The 21,091-nt window shown below is 41.9% G+C and overlaps 1 protein-coding gene across 2 annotated transcripts; it reads left to right on the forward strand.

Annotated features, from left to right (window-relative positions):
* Positions 1-1,280: 1,280 nt before the first annotated feature.
* LOC108926277 (cysteine-rich secretory protein LCCL domain-containing 2-like) lies at positions 1,281-13,667 on the forward strand. 2 transcript variants are annotated; one of them, XM_018738872.2, is made up of 15 exons: positions 1,281-1,330; positions 2,814-3,157; positions 3,555-3,673; positions 4,683-4,815; positions 7,795-7,910; positions 8,383-8,483; positions 8,621-8,863; positions 9,212-9,272; positions 9,351-9,417; positions 9,503-9,633; positions 9,792-9,835; positions 10,252-10,324; positions 11,081-11,156; positions 12,152-12,282; positions 13,291-13,667. In XM_018738872.2, the coding sequence occupies exons 2-15, from the start codon at positions 2,876-2,878 to the stop codon at positions 13,340-13,342; spliced, it is 1,629 nt and encodes a 542-aa protein (XP_018594388.2). In that variant the 5' UTR covers positions 1,281-1,330; positions 2,814-2,875; the 3' UTR covers positions 13,343-13,667. The 2 variants fall into 2 exon arrangements, with proteins under 2 accessions (XP_018594388.2, XP_018594390.2); XM_018738874.2 differs by lacking the exons at positions 1,281-1,330; positions 11,081-11,156; positions 12,152-12,282; positions 13,291-13,667 and having other exon boundaries at positions 2,713-3,157; positions 10,257-10,320.
* The last annotated feature ends 7,424 nt before the right edge of the window (positions 13,668-21,091 follow it).

Raw genomic sequence — 21,091 nt, forward strand, 5'->3', positions numbered from 1 at the left:
TGGTAGCGTTCTGGTTAGAACTGCTGCTGCCTTTGAATCCAGAGGTGTCAGGTTCAAGCCTCCCTTCCAGCTATAATACCCTTGAGCAAGGTACTCACCCTAAATTTGCTCTGGTAACATTACCCAGCTGTATAAATGGGTAATTAGTTGTAAGTACCTTATCATTGTAAGGCCTTTTGAAGAAAAGCATCAGCTAAATGAATAAATGTAATGTGTTAACTTTATCGTGCATTTTACACTCAAGAGTGCAGGTTTGGGAGCTCTTACCCCCCTTCTCTGTTTCTTTTTGTTTCCACCAGTATCAAGAACTATGTGCAGGTATGGTCTCGGGAGGCTGAAGCCTATCCGTTAGGTATAAGGTATGAGGTAGGGTACACCTCGATGGGTTTCAGTCCATCTCAGGTCAATCACACACGCACAGCAGGCAATATTTATATTTGCATTTATTCATTTAGCAGATGCTTTTCTCCAAAGCGACGTACATGTCGAGAAGTACAATTTGTGCGTTACATCAGGAGAAAGAGACATAGTTGCAGTCATGTGATTCTTAAGTAAACTTAGTTTCTTTCCACAGCATAAAACTCAGAATAAACAAATATTAATGAATCACATGTCTTTATGCTGTTGATGGAAACCCACACTAAACAAAGCTGACAACAGCTGAGCAAATAGTCTGATTTCAGCCAATGTACCTTCAGTACCTTCGCTCTTACGGTTTACTTTGAAGTGTAAATAAATAATGTGAATGTAAACAGTAACGTAAATGTCCCTGTAGGTAATAGATTGGCAGAGTTTACTTGTATTGACAAGCGAAACCTTCGTGACTATTCTGTGTTAACCGATTTCCCTCTGAGAGGTAAATGCTGTCCTTGGAATGTTACGTTGTACTGTGAAAGTCCCGGGTTTGAATGCCCCTTGCAATGCAGTTCGCTGCTCCAAGACAACGTAGCCTAAATCGCTGCAGTAATAACACCTTGCTGTATAAATGGGTGAACCACTGCAAAGTTGACTGTCTAGCACTCCTGGTCTTCTTGGAGCCGGGTGTCTGTGAAATGGGGAATATTTTCATGGCATTGCTTATGAACTGTGGTCACGGCTCGTGAGGTTTGCCAGGAACGGGGGGGTGGGTGGGGGTGTTGTCCTTTGCTTTCCAAGGGTCTGCTGGTTATAAAAGGAGCTGCACTGCCTAGTACCTGTAGACACAGTAACTTCCCACAGGGGGCTCCTGATGTGAGTGTGGACGCCGCACATGAGGTCCCTACGTGTGGACCAGAGTGCGACTCGGCAGCGCTGGAGGATCAGGGCAATCGCAGTTCTTCCACTGACCGAGGTAAGGTGAATTTCACAGCGTAGTTCATGCCTCTGTCCTCTTGGAACAGATTTGCTGAGATGGAACTGGGATCAGGCAGCGATTTGCACGTCATGCGGGAGAAATGGTGAGCTCTAAGGTGACACCCCCCTCCCCAGCTTCACGTCCGCAGCGTTTCACAGCGTTCTCCAGCACTGGGGTCCTGTGTTGGGAACAGGGATGTTTTCCTTGTTTTGGTCCACAGGGGGAACAGAGGGAGACGTTGATGCCGTCGCGTCTGTCACACCAGCATAAAATTCATAACAAAGATGAGAAGGCGCTCAAGTAAACCCTGGGAAGAAGGTGTCGGCAGAGGGGCAGGGCCTAGATGACCCTGCGCGGTTGCCGTGGTGACAGTGCATAGACACAGCCTAGGTGTCAGACAGGAGGCCCTTCCCAGAAGGGGAGGAGGGTGAAGACAGGGTCTGTGTGCTGCTCCACTACACTGGACATTCCCTGCTTCATCCTGGCCTCTTTCACCTCTTGAACCCTTTTGCAGCTTCTCCCAGGTTAATTCCCTTTTTCTTTGCCTTTTTACAGAGCAGCCAGCAGAACCTTGATGATCACCTCACAGGGGTGTCAGACCTAGAAATAAGATGACTTATTAAATTTGCTGTGTTACTTGAACCCTGGAGCAAGATAGTCTGGGCTATTAAGGAAAAATTAAGGAGAATAATTTTCTCGGCAGCCATTTGTTCAGCCATTCCTCGGGGCTTTTATGAAACTTGAGATGAAATTAGTGTGAGAAATGGAAACTAATTAGCCCATTATCTGCGCTGGTTTCTGCAGGCCCAGACCCATTCTGGGTTTATGACTCGTCATTGTGTGCAAACAATAGATTAATTCAGGAATAATAACGGTATAATTTACAAGTAATTACAATTATACATGTGAGTGCACGTCTTAAAGTGCCTTTTATTTGCCGTTCACTAATGAGAGAAGGAGCCTGAATAACGGTTTGCCGGCAGATTCGTGCGTCTGGAGCGATGAAACGCTTCCCTGGTGGATGTTTCAGCGTGCTGCTTAAGTGGTGCTTTTAGCAGCAGTGTCAGTTAAATTTCAATTATGGCAGGAAGGCATCGCTGCAGCCGTAAGATGGGGAGCCGGTTAAGGAAACATCTCGCGTCAGTGCGGAGCTCTCCAGTCTGATTAGAGATGTGGTAAAATACTACTATGCTCCAGACTGACTTGCTTTAACAGTGTAACGCAGGAGATGTAACTGAGTTTTTTGACGCCTGCACGCGAGTCACAGAAATAACACAAGAGTCACTGAGTGAGGACTGGGGGGGTTGTTAAGCAGGGTGTCTCCCCATGTTTGCTGGCCACTGTTTGCTGCCAGAGCTCTTTGTGCACTTCTGTGAGCTCAGCGGCCCGTCCGGCCCCGTGCGCTCCTCTGGAACCTGCTTTGTGAGGCGACAGGAGGCTCCGCACTGAACATTTGTCCACCGATCTCATACGCACACAGGGTGCGGAGCGGCCGAGCGCACAAATCCCGTCCGTCGCTCCTCGCTCACGGGACGCCGTGGGATGACAACTCACTGTGCTGCCATGTGGTGCCTCGCTGCCCTCACCTCCGCCTTCCTGCTGCAAGCCGCCCCGCACGCTGCTGCCCTCTTTCTGCCCAATCCGCCGGAGCTGCAGCGGCTATTGAGCCGGCACCGAGCCGCCCCGGGGCAGAACCGCACTGTGGATGCGACGCCAAGCAGGGGCCGACTTGCCATCCGGTGGTCGGACCGTAAGGAGATCCTCAAGCTCCACAACAAACTACGCGGGGGGGTGTACCCCACCGCCTCCAACATGGAGTACATGGTAAGAAGCGGTTCGGTCTCGCTAATGTCTGGGTGTTCAAGAGCAGCTTGAACCAGTTTTTACTTGAGAAGGGGGCGGGGCTTGAGTCGCACCAAATCTCCTCTGAATAAACTCTCTCTCTGGCTGAACATAGTAACCAATCGGGGGAGGGACAGTCCAGCCCCGAAAGCAATTAAACCTTTATGCGATATTGTCAGAATGACCGTGAAACTTTTCAGTGGTTTGATTTTACAGCCTCAGATTCAAAAATGAAATGGACAGCAGTGGGTATGCCACCCTCTCTTGTCACTCTCCTTTCTGTTACAAGCTGGACTCAGCTCTATACTTTACTCTTTGTTGCACAGCTATTGACACTGCGAGGGAGTGAACCGATGATACGTGTCCCTTCTGTGCTTAGGTGTGGGATGATGAGCTGGAGCGGTCAGCTGCTCGCTGGGCGAGACAGTGTGTATGGGATCATGGCCCCGCGGAGCTACTCCCGTCCATTGGCCAGAACCTAGCGGTCCACTGGGGCAGGTGAGCCACACTGTTTACCCCATAATTTAATTTAGTGATGTGTGATGAACCGAGTGAAACGTGCTTCTGTCGCATGCACACACCTGACCCTCCTTGAACTAGCTGGACAGTGGGCCTGCATGTTTACACACCGAGAGACACACACAGCACTGAAGGAAAGGAATGCGAGGAGGAGGAGACGGATGGCCAAAAGGTCCGGGCAGCTGCACTCAGTGTTCAGTGATGACAGTGCTGCGGTATTATGGGAATTTTCCTCCTTGTCTGCAGACCTCGCTGCTGAAGCTGACAATCATTCTGGTTTTCCAGTGTCTTTACTGGCAATACTTTGGTGCTGAAAAAGTGCTGGAGACGCTCATAAAAGACCTATGGAGAGCTCACCTCGTGTTTCCTTGAGTTCCTCTTGGAAGGAAGTAAATTATAGGTTTGGTCTCTGGAGAAAGACTTATATTGCCCATAGAAATGTGTTTGCTAAGATGAGCCAACAATGCAGCAGGTCTCCCAGATGGGCCACATATGGTCCTGGGGAAGCAGCCCGGCTGTAAATCTGTCACTCAGCCTGTGTGTTACAAGCTGGACGACACGGTGGCACAGCGAGTAGCGCTGCTGTCTCACAACGCCTGGGTGGTGCGAGAGGACATAGGTTTTGATCCCCACTTGGTCTGTGTGGAGTTTGCATGTTCCCCCCATGTCTGTGTGGGTTTCCTCTGGGTGCTCTGGTTTCCTCCCACAGTCCAAACACATGCTGCTCAGGTTCCCCCATAGTGTGTGAGTGACACAGAGAGTGTGTGTGTGTGTGTGTGTGTGTGTGTGTGTGTGTGTGTTCCACTGATGTATGGATGAGTGACCCAGTTTAAGTAGTGTATCTAGCAGTGTAAGTCACCTCGGTGAATAAGGTGTGTGGGCTTGTAACACCACATAGAGTTCACTGGAAGTTGCTTTGGAGAAAAGTGTCTAGTAAATAAATAAATGTAAATGTTGTCGCTGACTCAATGACTCTGTGTGTCTTAAGGTACCGCTCCCCGGCCCAACACGTCCAAGCCTGGTACGATGAGGTAAAAGATTACACCTATCCATATCGCCACGAGTGCAGACCCTTCTGTCCTGATCGATGCTCCGGCCCCATGTGCACCCACTACACCCAGGTGAGCGCAGTGACTGAGGCACCTGAATGGAGGAGCACAGTGCACTTGACTGCTATTTCCCGCGGCTAAAAATGACAGAAAATATGCACTTTATTAGGCTCTGTGCCACAGTGACATACTCAATATGTGCTTGATAATAGTGCGTGTAATAAATAGGCTGATCAGATTTACACCACTAAGACCCAGGCTGTCTTTTGTCACCTGACTGTGGATCACATGTGAAAGCTGCTGTTTGTCACAATGATGTTTGGTTTATTTCAGGACTTTGCAAATTACCACATGGTGAATTCAGCCTGTCATTGCACCAGTCACACAGTGGCAATTTATTTTCATCCAGAAATAAAACCAGCAAAATGCATAAGTAGGTGTCATGTTTAGGAATAAACCAGCCAGTGACAGCTAACATTAGCGGTGGACCTGAAAGTAATCAGCAACAGCTGGGTTTCTATTTATTAATGCTGCAGATGCTTAAAAAAAAAAAAAACAAATGTCAGCTCATTTGTTGCCAAAAAGCTGTATTCAAATTCCTTAACTATCGTACAGCATCATTAATTAACAAATTAGCTTTGTATCATAGTAACTCATTAAAATAAACACCAAGGTTCATCATCCTATATGTGACTGATTCTGTAGTTTCTGGACAACAAGGTGTCTGTCAGTCCACTTAACCAGACTGCAGGGTCTGTGCAGGAAGGGCGCTATATAGGGCCTTCAGTGTGTTGGACTTCACAGACTGCTGGAGAAGGTATGCTGTAAATGTTGTTAGCGAGCGAGCAGATGTGGAAGAGTGAAGCGGTCTGGTTGTAGCGGTTGACCAAGTTTTGTAAATAGCCTGGAGCAGTTCTATTGAAGTCTTTGTAGGCAATAACCAGGGTCTTAAATTTGATCCAGGCAGCTATAGGAAGCCAGTGCAGAGAAACAGAGGAGATACATGGGAACACTTTCGTAAGTCAAACAACTCGTGCAGCAGCCCTTTATATCAGCTGCAGAGGTTTGATGGTAGTAGTGGGAAGGCCACACAAGAGAGAGTTGCAGTAGTCCAGACGGGATGTCACCATGGCCTGGACAAGTAGTTAGGCAAAATCAGTTGTGAGGTAAGGACGGATCCTGCGGATATTATGCAGGATGTATCCGCAGGTCCGGGTTGTGGCTTTGATGTGCTGAGAGAAAGATAAACTTGAGTCAGTCATCGCTCCCAGACTCTTAGCCGAGGAGGTAGGCAAAAAAAGATTTTGGCTTCAATGTTTTGAAATGAGCTTCCCTGTCCCTTGGAGCTGCTGAATCCTTCTCAACATTAGTAAAGGGTCTCAAAGCAAATCTTTTTCAGTACCACTTCTCTCCTGCTCTCCTTTGTGCTCCCTAAACGTGTCATGTATGTAACTGTAGTGTATGGTGGCATTGTAAAAATTGAATGTATGTTTAAAATCAAGTGTCTGCATCTATGTCTCTTGGTGAAATGTACTTTTTATTTTGGGTTCTGTGCTGCTCCAGGAAAAAACTGTTTACTAAATGAATACATGGAAATTAATGCTCTTTATTTTATGTAATAGCTTATTCTGTTGAACAATAACTGTAATTTTCAGTATAGAGTTGCTCTTCAAACTGTAAGCAGTGTTACATTGTTCTGGATGAAGGAGTCAGCTAAACAATGAAATGATACTTGTTTTTTTCTCTTTCACCATTGTCTTCAGTAAACTTGTTTGCCTTTTATCTCTTGTTCAGTATGGTCCAGATTTATCAATGCAGCTGTATGCTCCCAAAATGATATGAGTGTCAAATATTGTTGTTAATTTTTTTTAGGAAACAAATGGGTGCTAGAGTGGCCTAGTGATACGTCTGGTCTGGTGTAGTAAAAAGTGTTGCATTTACATTTATTCATTTGGCAGATGCTTTTCTCCAAAGCGACGTACATCTCAGAAAATACAATGTGTGCATTACATTAGGAGAATGTTATATGTCGCTGGATAAACACTTCTCTGTTTGCCTGGTGGAGGGATGCGAGAGATGTCCGCAGAGATTCAACAGCTTTTCTGCCATGTGGCTCTAAATACAACGTTAGAAGAGAGAAAAAGACAGAGAGAACTGCAGAGAGCCTTTCTTGAGGTGGCTGCTGATGTTGCCCCTCTGCCTCCCGCAGTCAGCAGGCAGTTATTTGGATGTCGACCATTAGAAACGGTTCTGTTTGTATTTTTAGCAGGATTGTCAGAGAAGCCAAATACATCTGTAATGAACAGGCTGATCACAAGGTTTCGTACACCTGGACCTTGCTCTTTTGGCTAAACCAAGGAACGGTTCTCCTTCTTGGAGCCCTGACGGCTGTAAGCTGCTTGCTGTTCCAGTGGAAGGGAACATGAAAGTGAAGGGGACCAGGTGCAGCAAGTGGGACAGACGTCCATGTCATTGCTGAGATACACCCCTTGTTGTCATGTATGGATATACATCATTTGTCAGTTTGCTCATCATACCTGGTAGTCACATTGTAGTCACATTGTGTGTGTGGAAGGAGAGGTTCTATTTGGAAAACATCATATATCTCCCTTCTCCTGTCAGATCTCCAGCACATTCAACTGCTGGATGGGGAAATGAAATATTGCTTTGAAGTCATATATTAGTCACATTATCATAGGGTAATACCATGTACCGGTGGAAATTATGTTAAATTGCTAAGAGAGTTAAATTCTACAGTAAGTTCTGAAACTGAACTTTGTGTTAAAATTGGACAGTTATTCCTTTTGGGGTACAAGAGTAGTAGTCTTTATGATAATAGGAGACCTCCAGCTATTATTCTGACAACCTTTGCCTGATTTCCATATTGGTCCTGTATGTAAAGTGCACAAATAAGCTCTGTCTTTTTGTTTAGCCGCATTTAAAAATGTATAGAGAAGTCATGACGAGTAATTTTCAGATGCTGTCTAATTAGTGGAGCTTTTCTAGCTGTATCTCTTGTGTTGTGACCGGATGGGGTCTGCCTGTTTGCAGCTGGTCTGGGCCACCACGAGCAGGGTGGGGTGTGCAGTGCACGTGTGCCCCCGCATGGACGTTTGGAGAGAGGTGTGGGAGAACGCGGTCTACCTCGTCTGCAACTACTCTCCAAAGTAAGAGAAACCTCTGCTGTGTTCTTATTTTCTTTGCACGCTCATCTACATTTATTGACTTAGCTGACGCTTCTCTTCAAAGTGACTTACAATGTTGAGCTGCTTATTTATTTACTGATTTACATAGGTGGGTAATGTTTACTGTATCGGTACAAGGTTACTGCAACTGGGGTTCAACTTGGGTTCTTTGAGTCCAAAGGCAAATGATCTGTTACATCACATGCTGACCCATCATAACATCAAAATTTTCCTTTCCTTCTGTTTTATTAGTTTGTCATGCATTTAATTATATAAAACACATGAACACACATTACAGTACAGAGAACCCAAGACATGGACAGGGATGGAAGGGGTGCAGCGAAAATACAAAAGGGAAGAACGGTACTAAGTTTAGTCCTCTATGAGTTGTAAATTAATAAAAAAAAATTGCGCAGTGTTGCTCCGGCTGATTCTTGGGTTCCCCTTGTTCTAGGGGGAACTGGATTGGAGAAGCCCCTTACAAGCATGGGCAGCCCTGTTCCCAGTGCCCCCCTGGTTATGGTGGTGGCTGCCGGGTAAACCTCTGTCACAAAGGTGAGTGGGCCGGGGTGACCGTGTTTCAGCACTTCTTATGATACCTTAATTCTCTAGTGAAGTACAGTGATTGGAAACCTCTCTTGTTGACTCCTTGTGTGACAAGAGCCTCTGCACTGCTCCCTGTCTCTGGCCAGACCCCTACTGCCCAGAAACAGAGGATATGAACGAGGTGGAAAAGCCCCAGGTGCTGGTGCAACCGCGCAGGGCCCCTGTCAAACCTGCTCCCACACAGAAGCTGAAACCTGCCCAGAAACTGAACCCAATAAGGTCTTCCATCCTGAAGCGGAGACCTGCGGCACACAAGCACTCTTCTCCGCAGAGGGCCTCTACAACTAAGAAGCCGTCCTCGCCCAAGCCTGCGTGGGGTGCCATCCTAAGTGAATGAAATGGGGGGGAAATAGAGCAGAGCAGGGCCTACAGCAGTTTCCATGCACTAGTATTATTATTATCTTGTTTAGCAAATGCTTTCTTCCAAAGTGGCTTACAGTTTCTATACGTTTCCACAGCTGAAAACTATACTGGAATATTTCAGGTTAGACATCATTCTGAGGGGTTACAGATGTGTCTGTTTACTAGGTTACAAGATTTATCTGCACTTACAAGACATTATCGGTTAATTACAGGCAGGGCTGTTGTAATATTAAGATTTCCAGCTGTTGAAGTTGTCCCTCCAGTATTTAAAAATTGCAAGAGAAATACTCTTCGTTTTTGTTATTTCTTTGCAGCTCAGAATATTGACTGTGCCACCAGGATGCAAGACAGGTGCAAAGGAACAACATGCAACAGGTAAGTCAGTCTCTCCCCCAACTTGTCTGTTGATTTTGACAAACTACACACAGTGTCTGAGCCCCCTTATCACTGCAGGTACAAATGTCCTGCCAACTGTCAGAACAAGAGAGGCAGGGTGTGGGGGACCATCTTCTATGACGTGGTAAGGCAAGGTCTGTCTTGCCCAGCTTAAGGAAAAGAGCACGTTGTGCCACTTCCTGAGACTGAGCGTTGTGTTGTTGTTTCAGCAATCAAGCATCTGTCGTGCTGCATTGCACAGCGGGGCAATAGATTCCAGCGGTGGTCTCGTAGATGTCACCCGGAAGGCCCAGCTCCCGTTCTTTGTCAAAGTAACAAAGAACGGAGTCAAATCTTTCAGGTAGAAACCAGGTCATTTTACATCAGCCCGGTCTCCATAGAATGACAGGCACATAAATACTCTTGAATTATAGATGAGATTAGTTGAATTCTTATTGTGCAGTTCTTGACAAAAGTGGCGTGTACTGAGCGAAGGACTGTGTTTTCCATCTTTCACAGTAAATACGAAGCTGGATATGCATTTGCAGTAGCGAAAGTGAAAGGTATGGAGTTCCCTTGGATTTGTATTCACTTTGTACACACACACTCAAGATTTTCCTTGTGTCTCACATACACATGAGAAAAGCTTGGAAAGTAGATGCATTATCATTATAGCACAATACAATGAATATAAAAGGGGAACTTGATCACCAAAATTAGAAAAAAAGTGCTTGAAATAAATGTCTAAAATATTTTTGTATTCTTTGGTACTGTAAAATGTCAACCAAATTATATTTTTTCCAAACTGAAGAGTGTAACAGTGAACAATCATTTACGGTTACCATTTATTTAATCCAATCACTCTGGGGATTCATACAAGGACAATTTCACTGATTAAAAAATACATGTCTCGTTGAAATTATTTGATAAATGCTGCATGGGAATGTAACGTTACAGCAGTCCTTGTCTTTTTCCAAAGAGCAGTCTGTAGATTGCTACACCACCGTGGCTGAGATCTGCCTGTTCAGGAAGCCAGCCTCCACCTGTCCAAGGTACCTGGCCTCTAACTGTACTCACATCCTTATTTCAGCAGAAGCCAAAGGACATCTTGTTGTATTGACTTCAACAGTCTGGAAAGGATTTGCATTGCAACCAAAACAACTGCACATCCCAGGCACGTTCTCCCCGTGTCTCTGCGGGCTTCCTCCGGGTGCTCTGGTTTCCTCCCACAGTCCAAAGACGTGTTGTCTAGGTTCACCCATAGTGTGTGAGTGACAGAGAGAGTGTGTTCCACTAACGTATGTATAACTGACCAGTTGTGAATAGTGTATCTAGCAGTGCAGTGTAAGTCACCTTGGTGAATAAGGTGTGTGGGCTGATAACACTACATAGAGTTCATTGGAAGTCGCTCTGGAGAAAAGCGTCTGCTAAATAATTAAATGTAAACATGTACTGTTACGCCAGCCTTTTACCTGGTCAAACAAAGATGCATCTGAAGAAACACTTTGTATACAAGGAGACAGATAAATGCCTCTGTTATACAGTATCAGTCAAAAGTGTGAATGCACCTGGGCAACACCTCTATGTGATGAACTGGAGAGAAGAATGAAAGTAAAGCAACCCAGGTTTTCTACATGTGTGAAAACTTCTGCATAAGAGCTGGAAAGATATGCCACCTCATTTCCTCATCAATCTACCCAGTAAAAGACTGATTTGAAGCAAATGGACTCACACTCTTGACTGGTGCTGTATGTCCTTGTGTATTTCCTTGTAAGATATCTCACTACCTTCTGTGTACTGCTCCTTAGAGTTCTCTGCCCTTCCAACTGCAAGAACGAACCATCCTACTGGGCCCCAGTGACTGGCAGCAGGATCTACTCTGATGTGAGAACCTGGCCTTAACTGAACTCAGTGAAGATCTTGCATGCTCATGAGCTGGTTCTGGTAGTCCTTAGAAGCTGCTGAAGGATGCTCTGAAGAAAGTCAGATGGTCTCATGTCTACACTGCGGCACTGGAGTGAAGCTGCTTTCTCTCCAGTTCCAGTTAATTCAACCCCTTGCTCACTCAGCTGAAGAAGTAGGCAAACCGTAGTAGATTGCCATGTATTGACGTAAATTTTGTGTAACTGTAAATCAGGCTGTGTGCTGGGAGTGTGTGTTTCGAAGTTTGTGGCACTCGCACAAACCTCTCACCCTCAGCATATTTCAGCATTGCAGTTTGAGATCCAGTCTGGCATGAGAGCTATCCTAGTAAACGTGTAAAAAGCTCCAAAGACGGACCTACCACCAGCACTCACACATGTACATCACACAGAGCATGCTGGTCAAATGCCATTATATATTCTAATTTGTCAACTGGGATTATACAACATGGGTTTGGAAGGAACTGGGTTCAGGTTGGAAATAATGACTTGTGTCCTTTTACTGTTATGTGAGAAACCCCAATGCATTTTGAATTGTCTTAATTTTAATAAAACTTTGACTTCTGTGTTTAATAGCAACTGGATTAATGTATAATGGCACCATTTTTACAGTAGGATAGCAGGTGGAGTTGCACTTAGAGCTGCAGCCTTCGCATCCAAAATGTTACATGTTAAAATCATACCCCTTGCTGTAGCACCCTTTAGTAAGGTACTTGTCCAAAAAATGCTCCTAGTAAAGGGAAAAAATTACCCAGCTGTATAAATTTGTAAAATCTCTGTAAGTGGCTTAACTTAATAGCCAATTTGGGGGAAAAGCGCTAACTAAAGGAATGAAAGTAAATGTCCAGTGAACATTAGTTTGAATAGTAAAGAAAGCAGGATTTAAAATGACTTTTTTAGATCTTGACTTGGGTAATGAAGAGGTCATTATAGTTACTGTCACATCTTCCCCCTCAGAGCTCCAGTATCTGTCGGGCTGGAATCCATGCCGGAGTGATCAAACCCAGCGGAGGCTATGTGGATGTTGTGCCCCTGGAGAAGAGGGAACGATACACAGGAACTCTGAAAAATGGAATCCAGTCTGAAAGGTGCCTGCTTGCTCTCATCGACATTCATTTCAATGTGCTTTTGCTCAAGAGTCAGGCCTTAGAGCTAGACATGGGCTCTAAGAACAAGCTTGGCACTGTAATGAATTAATGCACAGTTTTATGCACGAAAGGACCATAAAAATCACTTTGTTTTCTGTGCTCTGCTGAGTACTGAGTTCCCAGGGAAATTGTAGCATTGACACAATCAGCTCCAGTGGAGTGGTGTCTAATGTTGAAATCCTCACTGAATTTGGAAGCCTGAACAAACACATCAGTTCAAAACCATTCAGCCTTAGATCTACAGTCTTGTACACAAAGGACCCAGGTTCAAATCCAAATTCCTGCTTTACTACCCGCAAGCAAGATACTTACGCTGAGCAGCTCCAGCAAAAATTAATAAATACTTGTAAGTAGCTTAGTGTACAAACCCAACATTGTAAATTACTTTGGAGAAAAGTGTCAGATAATTGATTAAAAAACTGATATGATGATGATATGTTATCACTAGAAGACTGGCATTTAGCTGTCAGAAATTAATTATAGCAGTATTTTTTCAATAAATCAGTCAGCAAAGGTAGCATTTAAATATCAAAGTGAATTTGTTTGTGTAAATTGTGGTTGACCACCCACACAGAAGAAACAAAGTGACACAGGAATTACAACAGCCTGTTGTATGAAGATGGAAATGATGTCAGTGATTGGAAGAAATGGCCATTTGCCTCTTATTGGGGGGGGGGGAACATGCTATGGGGATAGCATTATTAAAACATTGTTTAATATAACTTCAACACCACTGTCTAACACTGGTTTTCAGCCACAAATGTCATGACATGTTTTTTTAGACAAGTTTCTTATAGAAATATGAGGAGACAGTGCTATCACTTTTCTCTGAATTGTAATTATGCAGCAGAGAAAAACCATGCTGTTTTTCACTGCGCAATGGGCACAATAGACGTTAATGTTACCCTCAGAAAGCATGTGGAAGAAACTTCTCTTTTGCTCCTACAGCAAGACAAACTCAGAAGGACATTCCTTCCGTGTATTTGCCGTGAGGGACTGACACAATAAATGACCACATGCTCAAGTTCCTGCCCTCAGCACCACAAATTTCCAGCAATGGACCATCAGAGGCAGCAATTTGGACTCAGTGGAGACCCATGTCATCATCCTCCCCGAGCTCAAAGGACCAGGAACATCAGTGTCCCCGAGCTTACCTGTTTAATTAATAACGAGAACACAGAACTATAACACAGCGCAGACTTTGAAAGGGCATGTAATACCTTATGTCTATAAAATGTTAATCTGTTCATGTTGTGTGTCATATGAGAACTGAATTTAATGTGTTCCGTGAATATGTATGTATAACTGGGCCTGTTATGTCTGACCGAGCAATTGACAATTTACAATTGGCTTATTTCTGAAAGTAATTTTTTTTCTATCTCTTCAAATACAAAAGCAAAATTTTCATCAAATTTAGCATTCTTTGCAGATAATACATACTTCATTTTCATGTTTTTTTAAATGTTAAATGCTGCTGTCTGCTTCAGTGTGGCCAGGTAATTTAAACTGCTTTTAGGGTTTACATTGTGAAAGTGTACATGCTTCTTCTGCACAAACATTCATGGGCTTTTATTTATGCTTGTGCAAAGATAGAAAGCTTTCTCTGTTCTTTAATTGAATGACACGTTTAATTTGACAAGGTCTATTTATTTCTATCTTAATCCAGGTATGCACTTTTTTTAGAGCCAACTTCTTAATTAAATGCCCTACACCTGTCAAATTCTCCATTTTAAAGGCAAGAATGAGAATTTTCTTACATTAAAAACACCATAAACAATTTAAAAATGCATTATAGAGTTCAGTCATGGCTCATTTAAATCTAACTATGAGAATGTGGGCTGGGAAATCCTGTTGTTGGTATTTTTAACACACTATAAAAATACTTCACGGGAAAAAAAATCACAGCATACCACACGAATCTTTTTTATTATTATTATTATTGTGTGTAATGAAGTGTGTTTTTAGCTACATCTTTGTAGCCATGCTGAATTACAGTATAATCTGCATTTTACTGGTATTTTATGGCTCCCTCAATTCTGTAACTAACTGTATTGAAACCGCATGAAACATACAAAGATTCATATTCAGACATGTACAACTGCAGAGATGTTTTGTAAATATTTCCTTTTTGAAGCTATGTCAGTTGTTAAAATGTGTGTACAGTAATTATGCCACATTGTTTTCCTTTAGTCTTTGTCAGAACTCATTTTATTTGGATGGTAATACAGTAATTTACTGATTATTATATAGTATACCATATTGTGTGTGGAAGAGGGACTTTAATATATCTCGGGATTGGAGTTTGCCAAGAATATTGCCAATAAATTGCCTAAAGTAACATTGGGGAGCCTGGGATCAGAAATAGCTCAAAAGTACTGTGCCGAGAAAGAGAGGGATCGAGTATCACCGAATGATACAAACAACACAAAGATATGGATTATCCACCTCAGCCATTATTAACTCGTTTATTTACAGTATGGTGATTGTGTGTGTATAGCGTGTAACAAGCAAGCCTAATTTGTCTCCCCAGCAATACCGAACGAAAAATGATTGACTGTTGATTATACTTTTTGTCTTTTGTCCAGACAGGCAAATACAAATAAACATTCACAGATATGAGAGCGTTAACGTTCGTTTGCCAAAATGGCGACCTTTTCACGATTAAAAACAATTTGAGGCGAGATATTGTAGACCGACATTCTACTTTTATGATCGATTTTAAGTTGAACCTCACGTTCTTAATTAGGTTAATGTTTAACGCTTAATGTTGTTTAACGACAGATACCGAAGTGTTTGAGACTTTTTTTTATTATTCGAGTTAAAAGCTTTGAATAGAGACAGAGTTTCCCGCCAAGAAGTCGAGTCCTCCATCGCGCAGCCGCTCAGATTCTTCTAGAAATTGTTCTAGAAGGTGAGGACACTCCTCCCCCTCTTCTTCTGACGAGGAACACCACTTAATATTTTTATTAACGCTTACAGCATAGATTTACGTGAAAGACAATTTCGCTACAACCCCTTTTTTACGTAGTTCAGGACCAGTAGTACCTGGGAATGCGCGTTTTTGTTATGCATTCAAGTGTGGGAATTCGTAGTTCGCTCGAAGCCAGGTGTGAAAGCTGAAATAGTTCACTAAATGTACAGTAACTTACGGAAATTTATTTTCTCTCAACATTTTTCCTCTTGATGGTGGTTAAATATGTGTTTTGTTTTAAATAATGGTAGGCCAAAGTACAGTTTATATTAAGATGAGTCATGACTATAGCAGTATTGCTTTCACCAAGTCCATGGGATACGCAACACACAAGTGCCTTTTACCTCAAGTCAAGAGCCAGTCTTGAGGAATCCCCAAGAGGCAGGTGAGTTTTCTATGCCATTTTATTTTTCTCTGACGATGTTAAACATTATTAACGGTGTGAATTATCCTAGGATAAGGAAGGTCTTGAAAGCTCTTAAGTTGAATATTATGAGTTCCAGGTCAGGGCCCCCTTGGCGAAAAGCCTCAATTTTGTAAATGTGAATGTGGAGGATGCATGTATTTCGATAAGCATTTCTTCTGGTAATGGGAGAAATCAGAATTCCACCAAAAAAGGTGCATCGATGTGACGCTCCCAGGATGTCATGTTGCTTTCGTGTCTTAGAACCTTCTGCTACTGAAGACTCTCAGTCTGGCTTCGCCTTTGATGCCAAAGAGAAAGTTGTAAGAATACCTCTAACCTTTGTGAGGGTCAGATTTCTGGTGCTATTAATCTATTTATTTTATACGCATATATAACTGTGAGTAAAGAACATCCATCAGGTAACACTCTTTTCATGCCACTGCCCAGGATGCTTCGTTAGAGGTTTCATATAACAGATGGAAGTCATTAATTTCTCTTTTTTTAACTGAAGCATGGAGAAGGTGGCATATGGGGTCAAAGTGCAGTGCTGTGTTTCTTCACCCTTGACCAGTTTACTGGGTACATTTCCATTCCTTGTCCATCCAACTTGCGTATTGATGTGTGCTTAGAAACTTGGGATCCTCTCTTGTCTTGGCTATTGCCCTTGTTAAACAAAACACTACCCTAATTGTGTGTGCTGGGCTGTTTGATCTGACCACTCCAAAAATAAGCAGACACATGAATTTGTGGCATGTCTGGTGCTGTAGCCATGGAGGAAAGATCCAACCATTCATAGTAGAATGTAGATTGACATAAGCAGTGTTTACACAATTGACGGAATATTTCAATTAAATTGCTTTAATCAGATGTTTTTTTCAATTGAACTGTTGACTTTATATTTTCATGGCTGAGCTCACATATCACATGGGATGTTTGGCTTAAAAGGTAATTTTTTGTGTATGGATTAGATAAGAATTGCTGGTTGTTACTGCAAGTATCAAGGCAGAGTGCTGCTTTTAAAGCAGGCCCTTTTGAATTTAGCAGATCAGGAAAAATGTGTACTTGCCAATTGTCATTATTTGGAAAGTAACTTCATCAGCTGCAGGCATGCTGTTTTAAAAGAATTTATCTATTTTATCTGTTTTCATCATCTCACTATTATGAAAATTATCATTATATGCAGATTTGATTACATGATCAGCACTTACATTTTTGCTCTATAGACTTGACTGTTGCCAGAAAGATGTTATTCCATATTATCGGTAGTTGTGAAGAAATATTTCATAAAATACACAAGAATTTCAAACTTTATTGTTTTGTGTAGAATTTTATTTCCTCCTGGGTTGACTAGATTTCTCTAAATGCATTCTTATTATTGGCCAGGCAAGGACATTTCTATTTTTCCTCCCTAGGTATTATAGAATTAGCAGGTTTTTAGATGGCACAACCAGAATGCCAGCCTATCCTTTTCAAATCGTGAAATTTTGACTATTCCCTATAATCTGGATAAATGAAACCGGAGGACTCGTTTTGTTAACTGTACCTTTGGTATGTGCCTTTCTCCTCCAGGAAACATATACTTTCAGCATAACACAGGCTGTTCTTTGCCTGAGATCTTTGTCTCACATAGACTTAGTTTCAAAAACCAGTGAGATTAGAAAAGTGGTAAAGTGGTGCAGCAGGCTTAACTTTTTATGTTAAAAAAGCCATCAACAGAAAATTATCTGCTGAATTCTAATAATTGATATCTTGCTTTATGTTATAAGATGTTGCTTCACTGCCTTGCTTGTTTGTGGAACTAAGGCTTTGTATTTGAAGTGGGTGTTTTAATTGAAGCCTGGAGTGTTGATGCTGATGATGAAGACTTGCGCACTGATTTGTGTTTCCTTCCTCCCAGTGTTGCATTGTGGGAAGTATAGGATATAGCACAAGAGTGTCTGTCAGTATAAACATACTACAGTATTTTTTTCGGCATGGGTGTGCTCTTTGAGTACTATCATTTCACTCTGCTGCAGCAAGTGCCAAAAGCACAGTGAAGGCAAGTTGTAATATTATACAGATGTTATACAGTGTGTTGGTGCAACTTGGATAAATTGGTTTGGGATTTTTGTAGAGACTTGGAACATATGATACTTTTGCCAATTTAAAATAATGTGAACTTGGCTGTCTGTAAATCGCTATACGCAACGTTTTCTGGAATGAATTAGTTTTGTAAACTGAGAGATACTTCGACTCAGACTCCATTCAAAGCATTTTTTTTCTGGGAATAAATATTGCTGAGTCTAGGTAACCTTATCCAAATTCCATTCATATTTAGATAGCCACATCTGGAGCTTTTGTCACACATTGCAGAGCCTTACTGTTAGAAACTGCTGGCAAAAGCTACTTTGAATGTGTGAGCTCTGAGATTATGCAGAAGTATTCTATTAATGAGACAATATGTACTCACCGAAAATGGGCCCTTTGCACAATTAAGCAGTGAACTGTAAACCTATTTAAAATGTATTTTTTGAACACACTTTTTATTATGTAACTAGAGATCGTGTAAAATTCTCCCAGGGTAAAATATGTTTACAGACTTGTATCATGGAAGCAGCCTTTGTTTATTTACAGTATATTTAATAATATTAATATGGTGCTTTGTCTAATGATAATGTAATGCTAGCAATGCAGTCGTTAAATGACTCCAATGTAAACATACTTTCTTGATTATCAGAATTTGTATACTTTTGTAAGAAAAACTCTCCCACTGAGCATTTGTCTGCTGAATCAATTTTCCTTTCAAGCATCAAATTTACTTGATAAAAAGAAATTAAAGTAAAATAATTAAAATGCAGGGGGCGCAGTGAGTTGGACCGGGTCCTGCTCTCCGGTGGGTCTGGGGTTCGAGTCCCGCTTGGGGTGCCTTGCGACGGACTGGCGTCCCGTCCTGGGTGTGTCCCCTCCCCTTCCTTCCTTACGCCCTGTGTTACCGGGTAGGCTCCGGTTCCCCTGTGACCCCGTATGGGACAAGCGGTTCCAAAAATATGTGTGTGTGTGTAATTAAAATGCTGAAATAAACAGATTTATAGTTTAACTAGGTAGCAGCCTGTATTTTATACCATGAGTATCTGTGGGCAAATTTATGAAATGTCTCTGACCAGGTTCTACACTCTTATACCCTGTGCTTCTGTGATTTAAATCACATTAGGACAAGCAACTGTTCATAATGGATAAATAAATGGAAATATAAAATAAAAAGACAAGATGGAATTAGTAATTTCTTTTACGAATATTAGAAAATGTGTTGGTATTATTCTCTATAAAATACCATTTATTTTGGTGTGTTAATTTTTGTCTTGAACCTTTTCTTGGGTAACTTGATCCTCACACAACAGATATTTGCCTGATAGGGTGATTTCATAGAGCAGACCCTGTTGTGTGATGGATGGGAATACTGTTTAGCTTTGGTCTGGAGTAAATGGCAAACATTTTATAGTTCAGAAGAGTTAGATGTACAATCTGTTGTGGCAATGATTTTCACCTTTGTATGAGAATGAGAAGGAACAGTCCTGTGGTGAATTGGTACATATTTGGGAGGTTCACAGTGAAGGTTTCATCTTCCCTGATTGAATTACTGTGGAGTTTGCTTTGCTATGTTGACCTCCAATGCTTTCTGCTGCTCTTCTTTTTTTTTTTTTTTTGTTTTGTTTTGTGGACTATACCCATAATGTCACACTCTCTAATGTCACGCTAATAGACCGTAACAAAGAAGACTTGCACCCTGCCTGTTTCAAGGCCTTGCTGAACACTTCCTCAAAGATGGAATGTGAAGATCCCAAGGCAAAAGCATTTCTTTACTTTCATCTGATACGGTAATGACAGTGACGGATGACAGCTGTGTGCTTGTAGCAGGTAATGGAGAGGCAGAGACCTGGGATAATGATATGCACATGTAGCTTGTGAGTCTTGTGAAAGCAAGCTTGCGGTGGGTACATTCTGAGGATGGCAAAGCATTCTGTTTAGAAATGCAGCAGAAACTGTCAGAAACATGTCTATAAATGTTAATGCTACTAATCAGTATGTCATTGTGTGCATATATAGCTGAGGAGGTGTGCAACAGCTGTGGTGGTTGTGTTGCCGGTGGTGGGACAAACCCAAAGAGTTGGAGTATCAGCAACAGTGACGCTTTCTAAAGTTCACAAGTGGCTACAGAAAATGTTCATGTTTGACTGGTTTGGCTTTCTTGGGAAAGGCAATATCCTTTTGTATGTTGATGTCTCTTGCCACCCTTAGAAGTAAAACTAACTCAGAATAGAAACTCAGTGCTGTGTGGGGGAAGACAGGCGAGCGGGCAGCTTCACTGACTTGTTTCAGTCAGTGTAATTTGTTTTTAATTTATTACAGTTCCATCTGAGATTTTTACAGGAACTTCCCAACAAATAAATTGAGGTACATGTCTCTTATTACAGATTCATAAGTGGAAACTGAAACTAGCCAAAAGTTTGTGATAAATTGGTTTCTTCCTTGTGGCCATTTTTGTTGTCCTCAATCACAAATGAGATGTGAAGTTGTTTTTTTTTTATAGCCTGACATTCTTACAATACGTTCTCCTTGTCGCTGTCTTTTCATGCTCAACCTTTCAAGTATTGAAAGCTAATGTTATTGGTGATACTGGTACCAGTATTCTTTAATGCAACTGCTAAAAGTTTTCAATCATCACATTTTTTTTTATTATTGTTTGGTTTTCCTTAAATGTTTTAAGTGAATTAATTACTTGGTAAAACTCCGAATCTTGGTTATGAAATTAAAAATGCTTTCATCTATTAGAGTTTTCTCATCGTTACAATAATGATGATCCAGTTGCTTCTATTTACAGCCAGTCATTATAAATAGTAGAAAAATCTGAAGCATCTTTCCTGCTGAAAGGCATTAGTTTTCATCATGTTTCTTTTTATCCAGTGCTGTGTTCCAGGTACACAAATAACTCAAATTCTCTACTTAAATATAGGTAATAAGACACAAGAAGAATCAATTACAAGTTAAGCATAAGCTTGCTGGTTCAATCTTGGTACTGCTAAGTGCACATGTTCAAGAAGCTTACTCTGAATTTCTCCAAGAGAAATATTCATAAGTGTTCCTTCATTGTGAAGGAACTGGAAAATGAGTAGACTGCTCTGTCAATGACGCAAAATGTAGAACAAAATGGTTTATATATTGTCTGGAAAATGACAACCAGGACTTAGTCCTCCATGAGTTAAATTCAATATATAGAGAATAAATCTGTTATTTGTTACAGTTTTGCGGTACACATCAGGTTCTTAAAATATTGAGCCCACGTTAATCTTGGTCTGCTGTATTGTCACAGAGTACCCTATCTTACAACAGTTGTG

Source organism: Scleropages formosus, chromosome 7, assembly GCF_900964775.1.
Source record: "Scleropages formosus chromosome 7, fSclFor1.1, whole genome shotgun sequence".
NCBI classification, from domain to species: Eukaryota; Metazoa; Chordata; class Actinopteri; order Osteoglossiformes; family Osteoglossidae; genus Scleropages; species Scleropages formosus.

Excerpts from the sequence above, each read along its gene's own strand:
- LOC108926277 (XM_018738872.2), top strand. The coding sequence starts at position 2,876 with ATGACAACTCACTGTGCTGCCATGTGGTGCCTCGCTGCCCTCACCTCC. Across the intron at positions 4,816-7,794 it reads TGTGCACCCACTACACCCAG|CTGGTCTGGGCCACCACGAG; the intron begins GTGAGCGCAGTG and ends GCCTGTTTGCAG. Across the intron at positions 8,864-9,211 it reads TGCGTGGGGTGCCATCCTAA|CTCAGAATATTGACTGTGCC; the intron begins GTGAATGAAATG and ends ATTTCTTTGCAG.